Source organism: Urocitellus parryii, chromosome 9 (genome assembly GCF_045843805.1).
Source record: "Urocitellus parryii isolate mUroPar1 chromosome 9, mUroPar1.hap1, whole genome shotgun sequence".
NCBI classification, from domain to species: domain Eukaryota; kingdom Metazoa; phylum Chordata; class Mammalia; order Rodentia; family Sciuridae; genus Urocitellus; species Urocitellus parryii.
Window position 1 is genome coordinate 7873620 of NC_135539.1, and position 18676 is coordinate 7892295.

The 18676-nt window shown below is 52.6% G+C and overlaps 2 protein-coding genes across 4 annotated transcripts in view; one reads left to right on the plus strand and one right to left on the minus strand.

The window, feature by feature from the left end:
• Positions 1-10731, minus strand: part of Tmem204 (transmembrane protein 204) — a 46001-nt gene extending 35270 nt beyond the window's left edge. The window contains exons 1-2 of one of the 2 annotated variants that reach the window (XM_026385612.2): positions 9822-10731; positions 1743-1898 (exon numbers count right to left, since the gene is read on the minus strand). In XM_026385612.2, the coding sequence (XP_026241397.1) occupies positions 1743-1898; positions 9822-10101 (436 nt within the window). In that variant the 5' untranslated portion in view covers positions 10102-10731. The remainder of the gene's footprint in view (positions 1-1742; positions 1899-9821) is intronic. The other variant, XM_026385611.2, reaches the window with a different exon arrangement.
• The window catches only part of Ift140 (intraflagellar transport 140), a 76084-nt gene that overhangs the window by 48200 nt on the left and 9208 nt on the right, over positions 1-18676 (plus strand). For both annotated transcript variants that reach the window (XM_026385607.2, XM_026385609.2), the window contains exons 19-23: positions 16210-16387; positions 17176-17366; positions 17816-17911; positions 18179-18311; positions 18382-18525. In XM_026385607.2, the coding sequence (XP_026241392.2) occupies positions 16210-16387; positions 17176-17366; positions 17816-17911; positions 18179-18311; positions 18382-18525 (742 nt within the window). The remainder of the gene's footprint in view (positions 1-16209; positions 16388-17175; positions 17367-17815; positions 17912-18178; positions 18312-18381; positions 18526-18676) is intronic.

Consider the following 18676-nt stretch of genomic DNA (forward strand, 5'->3'; position numbering starts at 1 on the left):
TCCATTTCCTTCTTGAAGGGATGGAATTCCAGACGGTCACACATGATGGAGGTCTGGCTTTAGTAAGAACAAGGAAAACTTTTCCTGTTTTGTGGCCTTTAGGTCAGCAGAAGGCAAAGCAGATAACTTTCCTAAATATGTCTCATAATTTGGAATTCTGTGTTTTTATCCTCAGTCATGGAGTAGGAAAGGAGGCAGAATTGATCCTTGATCTCATTCTACCTACTTCATTTATTCTCATAACCAGTTGGGGCTGGGCACTAGGTAAACTGCAGTTGGCTCAGCAATTCTCCCAAGTTCACAGTGATAGCCATGGACACCAAGATGCAATTCCTTGTCTCTTGCTACTGAGCCTTGTGTTCTTCCACTGGGACATCATGATCCTGCCTTCCTGCTCTGACTCAGCCACAGGGAAGTGACTTTCCCAGGACTATGTTGCTCAGCTATTCATAGCACTCAGCCCAGTTTCCTTACTATACTCCGGCCCGTTCTAGCCCAGAATGCCGGCTGGCCTCATTCTGGAAATTGCATTTCTCAAGAAAGATAAGGATCCAGGATCCATTATTCCTAGAATGATTCACCTCAGACTTCCCACAGTTTCCTCTGTTGGGACTGTACATTTGACACTGGGAAAGGCTGCGGTTATACACTAAGAAGGAAAGCACCACATGCTCTAGCCCTGCAGACAGGAGCCTTGTGTTTCTGATGAGCTGACTTGTCTCAAGTGAGTAGCAAGAAACTTGAACTTCCCTGGGTTGGCCAGGATCCTTAAAACTCTTTTGAGTCCACAGGCTAGAGCAGAGGTCGTTGGGGGTAGGGGTGGTTACAGACATTTGTCCAGAACCACCAGAATAATTCTCTGGATCATTGACAGTGCTCATAGTCTTGCCCTTTAAAAACAGCAAGGTGTTCTCATGCCCTGTCTCACTTTACCCATTAGGGCCCAGATGAGCCCAGATGGCAGGTCCAATGTTCCAAACAGGCTCATTTTCCAATGGCCCAGAGCCACATCAAACCAAGAATCCTGGCCTCACATGGGGGCCCACCACACAATTGCACAGGGGTGAGGGAGGCAGGTCATGGCTTGCATCTGTGACAACCAGAAAAAAAGCTCTGTGTGCACACGTATATGAACCTCCTCTGTCTTTGGGCAGCATGGGACACACTGGCATGTCCTGTGTCTTATTTTGCTCTTAAGAAGGGGTTACACTGAGGTAAGGAGGGGAAGCAGTGTTGACAATAGAACATGTGTCTGGCCTTTCTTGTGCCTATGCCTGTGAGCTGGGGCAGCAGGAGGCCAGAGTCAGGTTTGGGTTCTCCTGTCTATCCAGTACAAACCAGCTCTTCCCTGGCTGCTTGAGCAGACAGCAGGAACATGAGTCTCAGTTGCCCCCATGTGGGTTTCAGAAAGGCAGGTCAGGTACAGATCCCATACACTGGGAAAAGCACATCACCCCAGTAATCTAGCACTGCTTTTAATAGGAAAAAGGTTGAAGAGACACAAGGCCAGGTGACCAGGTTCTCAGTACTCCTCACCCCTGAGTGCACATGTCTGTCTTGCTTTTGCCCACAGTAAGGGAGGGATGAACATGGGGGCCATCTTTGGCCAGGTTCAGAGGTACAGCCTGTCCCCCATGTCACCCAAGGCCCTGGGGTACCCCCATGACATCAGGAGGCCCTAGCAAATTGGCCAGTCTGATTGGGGCTATGGCATGGTCACTCTGCCTGCCCAGAGTACTTACTTGCCAGCTGGAATGCAGCAGCCATAGCCTCCTCCCAGCACTGGGAATCAGGTGACATCAGAGGCAAGCCTGTAAGCCCCAGGACGAAGGTGAGCTGACCCATGGCGAGCGCTGCTGTGGCCACCATATTGCAGGCACGCATCATGTCGAACTGCACTACGGATCAAGAAGGAGAGGGACATGTGGTTAGCACAGGAAGCAGCTTGGAGAGGAGCTGAGTCAGGTGCACTGGCTGCACTCATCTTCCCTGGGTCTCTGCTAGGCCTTTAAAAAGACAGTAACTTGTCCACCCACCTCTGACCCTGGTCCTGCCCGTGCCTCTCCCTGGCCACTGAGGGCTCATCACAGTACTAGTGGTCTTGTCCCACCTCAGATGGCCCTTCTCTGGTTTTTGTCTTATTGCAGCAACTATTCCGTAAAGGCGCCACACGGTGGGTTGAAAGTGGAAAAGGAAGCCTGCACTGATAATGTTCAGGGTCCCTGCCCCACATGCCATGGCAGGGGCCCAGCCTTCCCCCTCTGCTTTAGCAGTCAGCTTTTCATGCTGTTACCCCTCCCTCCTCATACGTGAGGGACTTGAGCCTATGACATTAAGTAACTTGTCAAAACCAGCAAGGGGCAGAGCAAGAGCCAAACCTGAGTCTGCAACATCAAGAGCCCCCACTGACTCCTTTCTTCCATCATCTTGTACCCTGCCTCCAATTCTGCTTTCCACCCTACACCATGGTCCCAGGAGAGTAGACAGGAGGACCAACCCTCTGTAAGTGAACTGATGAGGAAGGGTGGGCAGCAGGGAGGGCTGGTTGCATGTCTGAAAGAGAAGCTTTGCCTCTCCCAAGTAAAACCTCATGCAGAAGCCTCCATGGGATTCTGGTGATGGTGTCTTCCCACCATGCTGTCACTTCCAGGCTCCAGGTTACTCCAAAGCCAACAGTGGGTCTGTCAATGAACATGGTTAGAATAGAGGGACTGTGCATGACAGCAGCAGCTCACTTAGCCCCAGCCTTTGGCATTTCCATGTCTTCTTGTGATGGAACAGTAGTTAGAAGGTTCTGAATCACAAAGTTAAGTTGCTGCAGATAGCACATTTTTAAAAGGCATGCGCTGGAGCTTTAAGGTACTCTTCCAAGAGTTGAGAGAGAATAGACAATTGGTTTTCAGAATTGGGTCACCGAAAATGTCATAATCAGAAATGCAAGAACCAAGCAAGAGAATAGAATCTCCGAGAGCTGTCATCTTCCCGATGACCACTGCATTGTCACTCTTCATGGCCCAGATGAGGACAAGGAAGGTGGGGAGGCTTGTGCACTGGACAGGTGGCCTGATTGTGTAAGTGAGCATAGCCAGCACATGCAACCTATTCTGAAGACTTGTCGGTCCCTCTGCCCACGCCTCACAGAGGATGGAGGGTGTCCTGTCCTCGTGCCTCAGCAGAGGCTTACAGGGCGGGAGGGTGCTTAGTCTTTGTGAGCCTTTACATAGTTGAAGGACAGTTTCAAACTGCCAACATGAGCAGTTACATATAGCTCAGTCTCAGTGTTTGTTGAAAAAAGTAGGTTCAGGGAATAGCTCAAAGCACTCTGGCTCAGTAGCACCTCTCCTCCCATCACGTGCTGGGCTCTGCACCCTAGCACAAATGATGGGCATCCATTAGCCACTCTCTGTTTCTGTTCCTCTGCCACCCTCTGTCCCATCCCCAAAGCCCCAACTTCCCCTGCTCCCCTCATCTGCACACCAAAGGCAGACCGCCCCCAGGCTCCCTCCTTTCACTCCAGTCTTATGACCCAGGCAGGTGGGTGACCATCAGAGTTGGGTAAAGCTGCATTGAAGATATGCAGTCCTTGAGGTGAGTCCACAGGCCTTGGAAATTCAACTGTCAGGAGACTTCTGCATACTTCCTGGCCCACAGTTGTGCCTTTAGTACTGACTGTGCCCAGGGGTAACCTCCACACGGGGAAGGGTAAGCAGCAGTGTCACTGAGAGATCCTGGCTGAGAAATGACCTTCCCGTGGTGATGCACACCTGTAATCCCAGTGACTGGTGAGGCTGAGACAGGAGGATTGCAAGTTCTAGGCCAGGCTGGGCAACATAGCAAGACCATGTCTCAAAAATAATAATGGGGGGGCTGGGGATGTGGCTCAAGTGGTAGCGCGCTCGCCTGGCATGCGTGCTGCCCAGGTTCGATCCTCAGCACCACATACCAACAAAGATGTTGTGTCCGCCGAGAACTAAAAAATAATATTAAAAATTCTCTCTCTCTCTCTCTCTCCTCTCTCACTCTCCTCTCTCACTCTCTCTTTAAAAAAAAAAAAATAATAATAATGGGGATGTAGCTCAGTGGCAGAGCACCCCTGGGTTCAATCCCCAGTACTGAAAAGAAATTATTTTTGCCATGTGCTGGTGTGGCCCTGAACATCTATTTAAAACCCCCGTGCTGTCCACCGTGAAGCGAGACCCCTTTCCTGTTGGTCCTTCTGAACCACTAAAGCAGTGTGAAAGAAGCCCCTTCAGCACATGAGTAGAACACAGATCTATTTATGGGGCCCTATGCCACAAACCATCTGTTCAGGGCCCCATGTGTGCCCCACCCCATCTTCAGGCCAGGATGGTGTCTGTGATTCATGCTCCTTGTGGGCTGCATCTATATTTAGGCTGTGGAGTCACAGAGTCTTCAGGGGCTCTGTGCCACTTCCCGCCACCAGGGATCAGCCTGTCCTGCCCATTGTGTTTTGAGCTGTTTCCTCCATGGCGTCCCCTCCTGTCATTTGGAGTTTGAGCAGCCCTTCCCAGATCCCAGGCTTTTTCCAGTGTTGCGCTTCAACCTGGAGGTGGTGCAGCTAGCTCTGAGGCCAGTAGGCCTCATGCACACTGCATATATAAAGAGCCTCACAGACACACGAAGCCCCTGGTCTGCTGGACAATCAGAGCATCCCACATGCAGTTACTCAACTAGTGTGCTGCCAGAGAGCAAATAGAGGTGCCTGGAGAGTTTATGTTCTTTAACCCTCAGAATAACCACAGAACATGACTCGGGAGATGCACAATGGGTTAAAGGGATCCCCGCTTGTTGGTTTAGGGGCTCAGCATTGGGGCAGTTCTCTACCATGTTCAGGCACAACTTGGAGAGGAAGAGAGTGGGTAGATGTGGGTTCCAGAATGATGTGGAGAGAGAAGTGGCATTTGAGGAGCTAGAACCCCCAAGGGAGTTGAGCCCTGGTTTGGTGGCCTGGAGTGTGGGAAACAGGGATAACACCATGTTGTTTGCTGAGGCTCAAGGCCTAGGAGGAACCAGGACTTAGCTATTCTCACTTCCCCAGACTGAGGGACCAAACCCTTTGGCTGAGGCAGGTGGCCCAGGTCGACTTACCAGAACCTTCCTGACTGCAGAACCTCCCACTGTCAGCTCTAACAGGTGTCTCCCCAGTTCCTTTCTTCTGCTAATCTCCCATCTATTTTCATAATACTCCCCACCACCTTTTTTTCTTTATCTTTCATGTATGAGAGAAAACATATGACCCTTGACTTTTTGTATTAAGCTAATTTACTTAATATAATGCTCTCAGTTTCCATCCAGTTTCCGGCAAATGACTGAATAAAACTCCACTGTGTGTATATCCCACATTTTCTTTATCCATTCATCCACTGACAGATACCAAGATTGTTTCCATAGTTTGGCTATTGTGAATTATGCTGCTGTAAACATGGGTATTCGTGTATTACTGTAGCATGATGACTTTAAATTCTTTAAAAGGGTTAGGTACCAAGGAGTGGTGTAGCTGGGTCATTTGGTGGTTCCAGGCCTAGTATTTTGAGGAGCCTCCATATGATTTCCATAGTGGTTGTACTAATTTATAATCCTACCAACAGTGTAAAAGTGTTCCTTCCCCCTCCACACATCCTCACCAGCCTTTATTAGTATTCTTGATGACTACCATTCTGACAAGAGTGAGATGAAATCTCAGTGCAGTTTTGATTTGCATTTCCCTGGTTTCGAGGGGTGGTGAACATTTTTTTCATATATTTTTGGCCGTTTTATAACTATCTGTCTAGTTCATTTGCCCATTTATTAATTGTTGTTGGGGGGGTAAGTTTTTGAGTTCTTTTTTATATCCCGAATATTAATCCTCAGTCAAAAGAACAGCTGCAAAGACTCTCCCATTCTGTAGGCTCTCTCTCCACATTCTTGGTCGTTTTCTTGCTGTACCTGCATGTTTCTGTAGGGTGCCGTCTCCATGTGTAGGATAATATGTGCTCCTGAGGCTCCTTTCCAGTCTGATCTGGAAAACCATCTGTGACTATCTGTGGAAGTTGCTGTTCTTCATAATGCTCTGTCATCTATACACTTAACTTACTCTGTAGTTACTTTTGCCATTTATGACCAATCCGTAACCTCTCTACTTTAAGATGGTAGAACTGGGGAGGTATTGAACTATGGCACGACTATTAATAGTATAGGAATGGCCCAGTGGTGTCCCAAGCTCCGCCTGGAAGGCCAGGAAAGACCTCTGAGTGAATGGGGCTGACCATTGCTGGCTGGAGAAGAGTGGCCTGAGAGGCTCTTGTGGCTGTATATGTTGCTGCCGTGAGGCCAGAAGACCACCATTCCCAGAGCCAAGAAGGGAGTATGCACTGACCTCTGGCCTGTCTTCCACCCACAGCCCTGCCCTCCCACTGTCCTGCTCCTCAGCTGGCTCTTGCATCTTCCTAGCAGCACTGTGACAAAGATTCTGTGAGGCCACCCACCCCATAAGCCACCATGCAGGCCTCTGCATGAGTGTGGGTCCCAATGGCCTCACCACAGGAAGCACTCACAGAGCCACACTCCATCTGAGAAGGAAGAACTCCTGATGAAATTCGTTCCCATGGCCATCCACCTGTAGGATCCACCATGTCTAATATGTCACCGGTCCTGATGCTGCCTGTGTTCACAGCCTGAGATGATCCCCTAGAAAGCATGGCACAAATGTGCCTGGCCAGGCAGGGTGTCAGCGCAGGTAGCCAGCCAGCCTATCGAGTCAGGAGTGTGTGATGTCCAGCATGATGCTCATGAGCCTCCTGAGAACGGAGGTGGGGCTCTCCTTTTGGGAACACTGGGTCCAGCTGGTCCGCCCCTAGGTTCAGTTATATGTTCATCTGTTCACAGGTAGCCTCAGACTTAGGGAGCCTGACAGAATGCATGAACTACAGGAAGCAGAATAAATGTGAAAAATGAAGCCAGCCCTGAAGTCAGGTAGTCAGAGGGACCCCTGGCTCCTCACAGGGAAGAGAGACCCTGATCACTAATAAAAGTATGGGCACCATAGGAACAAAACAGCCAGCTGATGGGAAAATCCAAGGTCCCTGTGTGACAAAGGTGCTACACAGGGGCCTGGACCTGCATAAGCATAGGACTGGCCCTCATGGCCCCTGAGCCTGCTGGCTCAGGACACCCAGCAGCACAGGGCAGAGTGTCATGGGGTAGCCCCTGTTCCTGTCTCTTGGGCCAGCCCTTGGGGTACTTGCAAGGGAGGCATACTGAGTGGTTCTGGCTCAGTATTCTCCAGGCAGGACCTCAGGGTGCAGAGCTGGCAGATGTGCCTGTGCTCATGGGGTTGCAGTGTGGGTTCTGTGACCTGTCTTGACCTCACCTCGGCCCTGAGCTGGTTCTCAGGGTGGCATTGAGGAAACCACCATGTCAGCCCCATGACACTGGCCACCAGCCTGTCCATGGGGAAAATCAGCCTGAAGGAGGATGTCGGCCCTAAACTGACTCCACCTGTCCAGGCAGTACCCTTCATGGCTGCCCCTCCCCAGAGTGCTGATTCTAGACCCCTATGGACTGAGGGGTGGGGTTTAACAGGAGCATTTTGAGGCTGGGCTCAGGCAGCAGCTGTCCATCAGCCTGGGCACACAGGTGCACACGAGTTGAAGTGGTGAGTTTGTTATGGGCTGTGTGGATAGAGGGGCCTGCTGGTAGGGAGAGGAACAAGTGAGGCTGCTTTTAGGCTTCATTGATGGGAGGAGTCAGGAAGAGGAGCCAACACCATCATCTCTACCGGCACACCGCTGGGTGTGGCGCCATGCTGCCCCCTTGCCAGTGGCTCAAGCCCATGGGTTAGGATCTGTAGTTTCCCTTCAGGAAATGCTGACTTAGGTCTGCTTTGTTCCTATCATGTTTCAGTCTCAATATGTTAGAAGTTTTATTGGCAACCAAAATTACCTGTTCAGCCTGTTTTCCTAAATTTGGTCTTCTCAGTCCTTCCTGAGAAACTTGGACCATTTCCATTGTTTGAACCAATAGTCACTGCTCAGATTCATTAAGGGTCAGCTACCTGCAAGTGCCATGTTAATTGAGGAGAAGTATTTAAAGATCGTGCGACAAGTTTGTCAAGTGTTTGGACAGAGCATGCATTCAGTCTCAGGGAAGTGGGAGCCCTGAGGACCGGCAGTGGGGCTAGCACTCAGAAGGAACAGACAGGAATGGGCCTTGAGGGACCAAGGGTTCAGCTGGTGGAGGTTCCCACCTGCTAGGTGGGCCAGTGCTGGTCCCAAAGAATAGTGAAAGCCCTGGGACTAGAAACCCTACCTGTGTCCCAGCCCCAAGCCAGGAGGTCCAAGGCCTCCAGGTCTATGTGTGTTGTTACAGCCCACATAAAAGGCAGGCACAGAGCCATGAGTTGCTCGATTTCCTTCTTAGAATGACCATAGAATCCAAAGTGAAGGCTCTGCCAACAGGTCACACAGAGACGCAAGTTCAGCTGTGTTTATGTGGTTTCCCACAAGATACCTGAGTTCTGGGAGCTGGTAGAGATTTTTGAAAATGTCCATGTGCTTTGATCTTTTTCAAAGGAAGGCTGTTGTTGGGCACCATGGCAAACACTTGTAATCCCAGGAGGCTGAGGCAGGAGGATCACAGTTTCAAAGCCAGCCTTAGCAACTGAGAGAAGCCCTAAGCAAATTAGTGAGACCCTGTCTCAAAATAAAAATATGAGAAAAGGAGGTGGGGCTGGGGATGTGGCTCAGTGGTAAATCCCCAGTACCAAAAACAAGAAAAGGCTGTTGTTCCCTGCTTGTGAAGGATGAAGGAGGACACAGACCATTCTTTTTACCAGCTTCTCCACCTGTGAAGTGGGGATGTCCCCAGTCTGGGCTCCCAGGCTCATAGCAGGTCAGGGCCCTGAACTGACCATTGCACTCAGTGTTGCTCGTGGACTTCCAGGAACAACTCAGAGCACTGAGCAGGCACCTTGCCTATGCCTCACATTGTCTTTCAGGCTAGTGTTGCTTCCAAAACAGGCAAGATCCAACTTTGAGACATTGGGGTCTGCGATTGAGACCCCCCCCCCCAGTCAGGAGTTCTAAGGGGTCATCCACGATCTGGGGAGAACATGAATCTCAGCAGAGTGACTCTTGTAGATTACATGTTCTGTAGCAAGTGTCTATTCAGAGCCAGATCCAGGCACAATGCCTTGCACTTTCAGAGTGAGGTTCCCAAATTCCAGGGCAGCAGATAGGCCTTTGGACAAGAGTGGGGAGCCTGAAGGCAGAACAACACTCTGCCCTCTGCCATCACAGAGCCTCCCTGGCCTCCTTCCACATATCCCAGCCGAAGTCAGGCCCCAGGAGTCTCCCTTGCTGCTGCTCACAGCCCTAAAGGTCCTGACTAGTTGACTAGTGTGGAAATTAAGTCAGAACTCAGCCATGTATTCTTAAACTTCTTGTTTATTTTACTTTTTTTTTTTTTTTTGGTACTGGGGATCGAACCCAGGGCCTCACATGTACTAGACAAGTGCTCTGCCACTCAGCTACATCCCTAGCCCAACAAAATTTTTTTCAGCCAAGGAAAAATGTCTTTCATTGACTGGATTACTGTACCTGTCCTTCAGCCATGCGTAATGGCAGAGAAAGCCCCCACTTGTATAAGGTGAATTCCCTGCAGAAAGAGCGAGAGGCAGAGGATGGACCAAGCAGGAGCAAGTCTTTTGACCTTGCTCACCAAGTGAGGGTGGGCATAGGCCCAGTTTCCCTCTCCCAATGGCCTGGGCACAGCCTTCCCTCACCCAGCCCCTCTGAAGGTGACACAAAAATAATCAGACTCACATTTCACGGTTCCTCGAGATTCCTGGAAGCCTGCTGTCTCAGAGCCCCAGCCCAGCGCCTCACAGTCCTGTGTGTCCTCCTGCCCAGCTCTGGCCCCCGGGCTTGGGCCACCCCGGCCCTTGTCCACCAGCCAACAGGACTTCCACAGCCCCACGCTGCGCTTGCGTCCGTCCTCCAGCGTCTGGTAGACCCAGTTGGGGGTAAAGGCTGCTGCGTTGTTGAGAATGAGGGAGACGAGGGCCACCAGCACAGCTGTGGCCACAAGCTTCTGGATGGCCATCACTGGCCGGCACTGTCTGTTAGAGCAGAGAGGATGCCAAGTCCCCTTCAGGTGCTGCGTGCCCAGGGAGAGCTAAGGTACTACCTGGGGCAGCTAGAGGACGTCGCCACTCATTCTCCAGCCAGGCACAGGAGAGGGGTATGTGGGGAGAGGCCCATGGAACAGGTCCAGGTGAGCCACTCACGGCCCTGCCTTATCCTCCCTCCTGCACCTGGAGCAAGGCCAGGCCTGTGCTGAAGCCGGTCGCCATGAGGCCCATCCTAGGCAGGAAACAGGAGCACCAGCAAGAATCCAGAGTTGTGAGTGTGCCGTCTTCCTGGGAACCAGAGGCCAGGAGGCCGTGTCCACAGCACCTCTTCTTGCCTGCAGCAGCAGAAAGCAGAAAGTGACTCAAGAGGCAGGCGCCGTGGGGTAGTCAGCCTGGGCACTCTCTTCAGAACCAGCTCCCAGCAGGGCTGCGGGTGCAGTGAGAGTTCAGCCGCCTCTGCTGCCTGAGCCCTGTCCCAGTGCCTCCGCCTCAAATGGCAGGTCCTGGAAAGCAGAGCCTGCTGCAAGGAAGTGTGTGTGCGCGTGTGTGTGCAAGCTCGAGTTTCCCCGTCTCTTGCAGAGAGGAAATGGTTGTTTGTGAGGTGTTTTTGGTGAGCGGGAGGCGTAGCCAACTGCAACAAATAGCAGCCCTACCACAGAGCCAGACACCAACAGGATGTATTTCCTGACGGGAAAGGCCTGGGGAGACTTAACTGCACCAGCTGTCCCCCTGCCACTGCCCCTCCCCCTCCTGTCCCAAAGAGAGGCCAAGGATGCTAGCCCACATACTCTAATCACCTGTCACATTTGAGCCTGGCCAGCTGCAGAGGCAGCAGCTCTTGTGCTGGGCCAAGGGTCTAGGGACACTATAGAACAGGTCCTCAGGGTACAGCACCCAGTCTTCCAGGTGTCTCCCTGCATAATAGGCACTATAGACCACAAAGCACCAGAGCCTGCCCTTGAGTAGGGACACACATTGGGAGGGAACAGAGGGTGAGACACCCCTTAGATAGGCTGCTGTCTGCTGGCAGAGGCCATATGCCTCAAGGGAAAAGCTGAAGGGGTAGGCCCCACAAAGAGAACCTCCTGCTGAGGTGGTCCCTGAGGTGGCCAGACAAGGTGAGATTGTGGACATGTAGAGGTGGGGCATGGTGCAGAGCCTGGGACAGAAAATGTGGATTTTAGCCATCTGTGCACAATGCTGATGTGACTGTCATTGCCTCAAGGCCAGACACAGAATGAGACTGGTGACTTGGCATGCTGTCGTGCTGCCAGGGAGTTGGGAAGGCTCCTTTGTTTTGTTTCAAACCCATCTGCATCAATGGACAAACACAGCAGAAGGGTCTGATATACCCTTCCATCTGCAGAAACCTCAGCCCAGCACTGGGGCCCATCCTCCAGGGCTTGGGAGTTGCAAGGATGAACACAGATGCAGGTGCCATGTTTCACCTGAACCCACCTTGGGGGGGGAAAGCACAGTACATCATTTGTGTGCAGAGTCCTATTACCTGCAAGGCCCAGGTGTAGGAGAGCAGCCTCTTGGCTGTTTCCTACCCGAGTGCATTGCCAGCCAGGTCCTGGGTGGCATTTTCCTGACACCAGACTCCTGTTTCCTGGGACTGGAGTCTTTGGTCACATGATGGAATGTGACTTCATAAAAAAGCCTGACTTCGCACACAGGCTGAAACTGCCTCTGCCCAGCCTATGGCCAGGTGTTGGTCCTGAGAAGCACCGGTCCCTCATTTCCCCAAGGGTGTTCACAGGATTGTTCTCTCTGGAGCTGGCAGTGAACACAGTAGCTGCCACCTGCGTGTCCAGGAGCAAGGGCAGGTTTAGGGCACGTCTCCAGCACTCGGCATTCCTAAGCACACAGTGCAGTAGGTGTTTGTGAAGAGGGCATTTCCCAAAAGTTGGGAAGGATTTGGTTTCCCTCCATGATTAATTAAAGCACTTATTTTTAAGTAGACTTTAAATGGTTAATTTCCACTGAGGAGAAAGCAATAGGTCCAAAACCCAGAAACTTTTTTTCCCCCCCAGTACTGGAGATTGAGCCCAGGGACCCTCTACCTCTGAGTCACATCCCCAGGTCTTTTTTATTTTTTTGAGACAGCATCTCACTAAATTGCCCAGCAGGTCTTGAACTTGCCTCAGTCCCTTGAGTAGCTACGCCACCATGCTAGAAGACATGTTCTGATTATCCCAGCTATTGCCCTTGGGCTAGCTCCGTCCATCTTTTTCTGGGGCTGGGTAAGAAGGACTGCAAGGCCTGGCTTCCTCCCACAAGGGCACCTGGAGGTTCTCAACTAGAGGGCAGCAAGACCCTGGAAGTCCTATTGTACAGCCTCCACATCAGCTGCCTCTTGCCTTCCCTGCTTGTTTAGGGGCTCCTGTCAACCCTCTAGGTCCATTCAGCCATCCAACTCTCTAGCTGGCAGTGTGAGACTGGGCATGGACAGGCAATGAGCCCAGGAACAGGGTTCAAGTTAGGTATCCTCAGGGGACCCAGAGGCAGGCCAGAGGCTCCCTGGCTATTGTGAGGGCACCTCCCTGTTTTGCTGCTGTCTGTGGTCATTTCTTTCCCTCAGTCTGCCTGCAGCTCCCACATGTGCTGCTTGTTCCTCTTGCTCTCAGAACAGCAGGGAGCATCAGGAAGAATAGAGAAGCTTCAGGGAGACAGGAATGCCACAGGCCCCCTAGCAGCCCATTGTCCTGACTCAGGACAAGTCCAGATGAACTTCTAAGAGCACGGGTCTTCCAGAAACTAGGATCATCTTAAGGCCAGCCCCATCCCTGGCCCCATCTGCTTCTCATTTTAGATGCCTGGGAGCTGATGAGGTGCAGATGTGGTTACTCACCACAGACTGGCTTGGACAACAGGAAATTCTCAAGACCTGGACACAGGACTGAGGGTTGGGGGGGTGTTTACTTCTTTGAATTTATGTCAGATTAAAAAATCCCAGAACTCCGCACTCGAGTCGGCCATCCCCATCTTCAACAAGTTGTGTGCAGAGAATGTCAGGAATTTTGTAGGGGAAGTTTGCAGCCATCTCTTAGGGTCTAGGCTCTTGCAGCAAGTCTGAATTTGGCTGGGAAGGGGCCCTGCCCTCCCCAAGGCTTCTGCACAATGACCTCAGCCCAGCAGGGAGGCCCTGTTCAGGCCTGCAAGGGGCCTTCCCAGCTGCTGTCTGCCTGGGTGGGTCTGCACTTCAGCATGCACTTTTCAGAGTCCCCACTTGATAGAGACTGCTCCTGGGACCAGGGCAGTGTGAAACAGCCAGGCCTTTGTCATGGACAACTCTCTATGTCTCTGTCCTATCATAAGAGGCAGTGAGCACAGCCTGCCTGCCAAAGAGGAGGGGCCTTGGAGCAGACATCAGCTGACTCTGCCCACCCCACTACCTAGGCTCTGCTTGCTTAGATGGTTTTCCACTGATTAAACAGACAGGAGCCATTTGCTTTCCAATGACAAGGCAGAGGAAAGGGAGCTACCCTGGCGAGTAGAGGCAGCAAAGAACCATAGTTCATTCTGTCCAGGTATAAGGATGCTGGGCCTCAGGAAACAGTGAAGAGTAAACAGGATGTTTAAAAGGTCATTGATATAGGAAGATAAAGAAAGGCTTGTATCTAAATAGCATCTTGCATTTGATGAAACAGGTCCATATACTTTACCCACTCAGTTTGTACAGCAGGCCTGGGAGGGCTCTTGTCCAGCCTGTATGTGAACACAGAAGTTCTGTACAACTTGTTAGAGCTGTGTTGTGACCAGGTACTTTGAGATTCTAGACTTGAACACTGTATCCCACATACTGTCCCTAGCTGGTATTCTGGAACCTGTAATTGTCTTGGAGAGCTCTCATCCACCTGGTTGGTAGGTATCCCATAGGGCCTTGGGGTAGGGCCCTGAGAACCCCATAAAGGTTGACTTCGCCTGGGCCATTTAGAGACAACTGGTTTTTCTTTTTTTTGTGGTGCTGGGGATGGAACCCAGGGCCTCTCACATGCTAGGCAAGTGCTGTACCATTGAGCCACACCCCATCCCAAACACCTGGCTTGCACCTGTGGTGCATCCATTCATCACCTCAGGATGGAAAAGAAAGGCAAGTCTCCTTTGTATGTAAGGGAAGGAGTTTGAATCGTAAGACATTTTGCCTGCTGTCCCTTGACAACCAGGTAGTACACAGCCTCTGACACCTGGTACAGAACTGGCTGCAGCAGCAGCTCCTGCAGGGAGGAACCCTGGGCTCCAGCTACACTGTGCTGAGCAGGTGTCTGTGGCATCTGCTGCCTCACAGGTGCTGTTAGCCATTTGGATTCTGAAGCAAAAGGGTTAGGGTAGCAAGGACACTTCCTGAGAAAGTAAACCAAAGATGCTGCCCAGCAACCTGGTCCTCCAGAGAGGCAGCACTTTGGAGCATCCCAGAAGTTGCTGCTGACCAGTGTATGACAAGTCCCAAGAGAATTAATCAAAGGATGAACCCAGTGTTGGGTAAAGAAAGGTGAACTTTTCCAGAAGTCCTGGATGAAAGGGCGGAAGAAGCCTTTCCCAGCATAGCACCATGGCTTTATGTTGCCACATCATTCAGTGCAGCTTTTAGTCAGGCCTTACCTCACACCCATTGGCTGCCAGGGACCTTGCTGCCAGCATACATAAGGCATGCCTGCCCTTCTGTCAACTCGTTAATACATAGCTATTCAATCAACCAAAGTTCTACAGGCCCCGTGCAGAGCCAAGGCAGTATTCACTGGCTTGCAGGAAAGGACTCCTGGGTGTGCAGAGTCATAGCCACAGACCCCCACAGCAATGGCCATCTCAGTGGACAGACCCCTGCCCTGGGTGCACATGAGCTGACACCACTGGTGCTTCCATCTTGAGAGCAGCTTTCACTCCATTTCTGTCCAAGTCAGGGACTCTGAGACCTAGTCACCCATTTGCCACAGAAGTACCCACAGTGGGACCAGTCCTGACCAAACTACTCTCTCAAGAAGCCCCCCTTCCGTCCTTCCACCTGGGGCAGGCCATAAGGGCCCAGAACATTCAATTTGCCAACCCTGAGTACCCTCCCTCACCAGGACAGCTGCCCTCCAAGTCTCTCTGTGCGTGTTTCTGAGTCAGTGAGGCTGAGAGGGAACAGACCGGCTCTCATTGTGGTCAGGGCTATATCTGGAGGGAGCAGCTGAAACGTGATAGGTGGATCTGGAGAGGATGCTACCACCCACATGTCCACGGGCTCCACAGCTCCCCTCCCTCCCTGGGTTCGCTGCATACACATCTGTATGTGCATGAGAGTACATGTGTGCTTACATGTATGTGCATGTGTGCTGCCACACTGCTGTGGTCTTAGAATAGGAAGGCCTGCGTGTAGCAGACAATGCAGTAAGTGAACTTCTTCCCTTTGCCTTTCTTCTACTGGGTGTCCCAAATTTTCTGTGGACCTCTGTGTCTGAGACCTCAGGCCCAATTTCAGATCTGAAGACAGTCCAGGCAACATCATGGACAGGTCTGAATGGTTGAGGAAGGTTGAGGCTCACAGTGGACCACCCATATGAGAGACCAGGAAGTGTCTGCCACCCAGACCCCTCATCTCACTTCCCCTGCCCAGCTGATGGGAGCTGGGGCGAAGCCATTGCTGCCCTTTCTCCCCACCAGGCTCCTGACGCTGGGAGGTGGTTTATGAGAGGTTGTGCCAGGTCTCCTGCTCTGTTGCAGCAGAAGGCTCTGTCTTAGACCCAACTTGGTATGTGCTTGTGACAAAGAAGAGAAGTGCTACCGAACCAGCAGCAGAGCTGTGAAGAAGTAGGAGATGATGACCTACACAGAAGGACACCTGTTAATGGGGCCCTGTCCCCACCCCGCCCCCAAGACCTTTGGGATCAGGGATGTCACGCCATGCATGTCTGGCTGCCACCCCAGAAGCACCAGCCTTGGGGCTCAGGACACATCTCACCTTCCTTCTTTTTGGGCGATGGGCAGTAGAGCCTAGTCTGCAGTCTTGCTATGCAGAGCACATGCCTGAGAGCCATGCATGTTGACAGGCTGCTGAGCGAGGAAAACTAGCAGGACCTTGTATCCTCTGCCCACAGCGAGACTGTATGGGAGAACATGGCACGCATGTGTGTGAAGACCCAGCGGCTGGACGTCGCCAAGGTGTGCTTGGGAAACATGGGCCATGCCCGTGGGGCCCGAGCATTGCGGGAGGCTGAGCGGGAGCCAGAGCTGGAGGCTAGAGTGGCCATGCTGGCCATACAACTGGGCATGCTGGTGAGTGAACCACAGTCCTCCTGGGATGGACAGGCAGACACCACCCTGGAAGGCAAACCAAGGAAGGCCACAGACCCTCCTCACTGGGGTTTGGACCCCAGGAGAATTGGGCAGGCTGACAGGCAGGGCAAAGGCCAGTTGTTAGATTTCTCAGGACCCTACATGGCAGACAGAGGGGAGGTGGTGGGTATACTTGTCGGGCCACATGTTCACAAATGGAAGCCCCTCAAGCTAACCTCCGGTCTTTGCCTCCTCCCTATCTGCTCTCTGTCAGAGCTCATTATACACCAGCTCTCCCAGAGCAGCCAGAAGATGGCACCCCCAGACATAAGCTAGAGCCCTGCCATAGCATCAGATGACTTGCTGCACATATGGGCAGGGGGCAGGCTGCCCACCCACATGTCAGTAGTGGGGGATGACAGCAGTGTGCCACAGGGCTTGCTCTTTTGCAGGAGTGCACAGGGGTTCCCCTGGGGCATGGCAAGGGCAGGAGGGCAGTAGAACCAGTTCTTCCCTTGGCAATGCTCAGGTGGGCACAAGAAAGGTGCTGGGGGTGAGCAGTGCTTGTCTCATATATGTTGGCCCATGCCTTATGTCCACATGTGCAGTGTCCGTCCTCCCTTAGTGTGCGCTGCATCTTTCTCAGGAGCCTGTTGGTGGCAGCTGCCGCCCTGTGCCCTCCCTGTGCAGCGAGCTCCACACAGGACATGGTGACCACCACCTTATCTCCTGGAACAGTCTCTCCAGGGTGCCAGACCATGGCGGTGATAGTGCTCTCTCTTCTCTAGGAGGAGGCGGAGCAGCTGTATAAGGAGTGCCAGCGCTACGATCTCCTGAACAGGCTCTACCAGGCCTCTGGCCAGTGGCAGAACGCCGTGGCTGTGGCTGAGCTGCACGACCGCATCCACCTGCGCACCACTTGCTACAACTATGCCAAGCACCTGGAGGCCAGCGCTGACCGCGGCCTGGCCCTCAGCTAGTGAGTGGGGCTGCCTGGGCCACAGCAGCTCCCAAAGGAAAGGCCTGCCTCCAGGTGGCCGGCACCCTCCTGGGGGGGGGGGACTGTCAAGGACAGCACAGATCCCCTGTCAGTAGGAGAGCCCTAGAGACCCGGGCCACCTTCCTTACATGCTGGCCTCTATGTCCAAGGAAGATGATAAGACTGTGGTGTTAGCCACTGTGGCACAGGTGGGGCTGTACTTAGAATCTCTTCCATAATCTGGAACTTATGTGAGGAGCCCTGAGCTATGACTGGCCTCTTGAATCCACACAGCTTAGGACACTCCATTGTCCTTGAACACAGCACACAGGCCCCAGGGCTGCAGGCCAGGCACCACGCAGACCACTGCCCTGACCTGTTTCTGACATGGCCTCTGATCATGGGGCCAAGACCAAAGGGACCAAGGTCCTCCATCTCTCCCTCCATAGCTACGAGAAGTCTGACACCCACCGCTTCGAGGTGCCCAGGATGCTCTCTGAAGACCTGCAGTCCTTGGAGCTCTACATTAATAAGATGAAGGACAAGTCAGTGTCCCAGCGGGCAGTACTCAAGTCGTCCAGCAGAGTACTGCTTGGGGGCCCTTGCTACTTGTGGGAGTATAGGAGTGTCCTCTTGGTTCCCAGTGCTAGTCCTGGGATACAAAGACCCCTTCTGTCCCTGGGCCTCTCCCTTCTGGTCTCCTGTGGAGACCTGTTTTTCCCTAGCTGGTCTGAGTGTGGCATGGGAAAATGGTCCTACTGGGGAGAACAGGACTTAACGGAAGCCCTGTGGCCCTGGGGGCTGCTCTGTAGGACGCTGTGGAGGTGGTGGGCCCAGTACTTGGAGAGCCAGGCAGAGATGGATGCTGCCCTGCGCTACTACGAACTGGCACAGGACTACTTCTCCCTGGTCCGCATCCACTGCTTCCAGGGCAACATCCAGAAGGTGAGTGTGTCCTGGGGGAGCTGGCCTGCTCAGAGAGTGTGAGACTACTGGTTTCTTTGGGTCTTTCTAGGCTGCCGAAATAGCCAACGAGACTGGAAACTGGGCAGCGTCTTATCACCTCGCCCGGCAGTATGAGAGTCAGGAGGAGGTGAAGCAGGCAGTGCATTTCTACACGCGGGCACAGGCCTTCAACAATGCCATCCGCCTATGCAAGGTAACAGAGAGGACAGCCTCTGGTGGCTTCTCCTGGGCAGAGGCCAGACAGTGCAGCATTGCCGTTTTCAAGGTTTTATTCTGGGTGTTTTAGCCCGGCGCAGTAGCTAAAACCACTGGGTGTTACCCCAGGAGCTCGGGAGGCTGAGGCA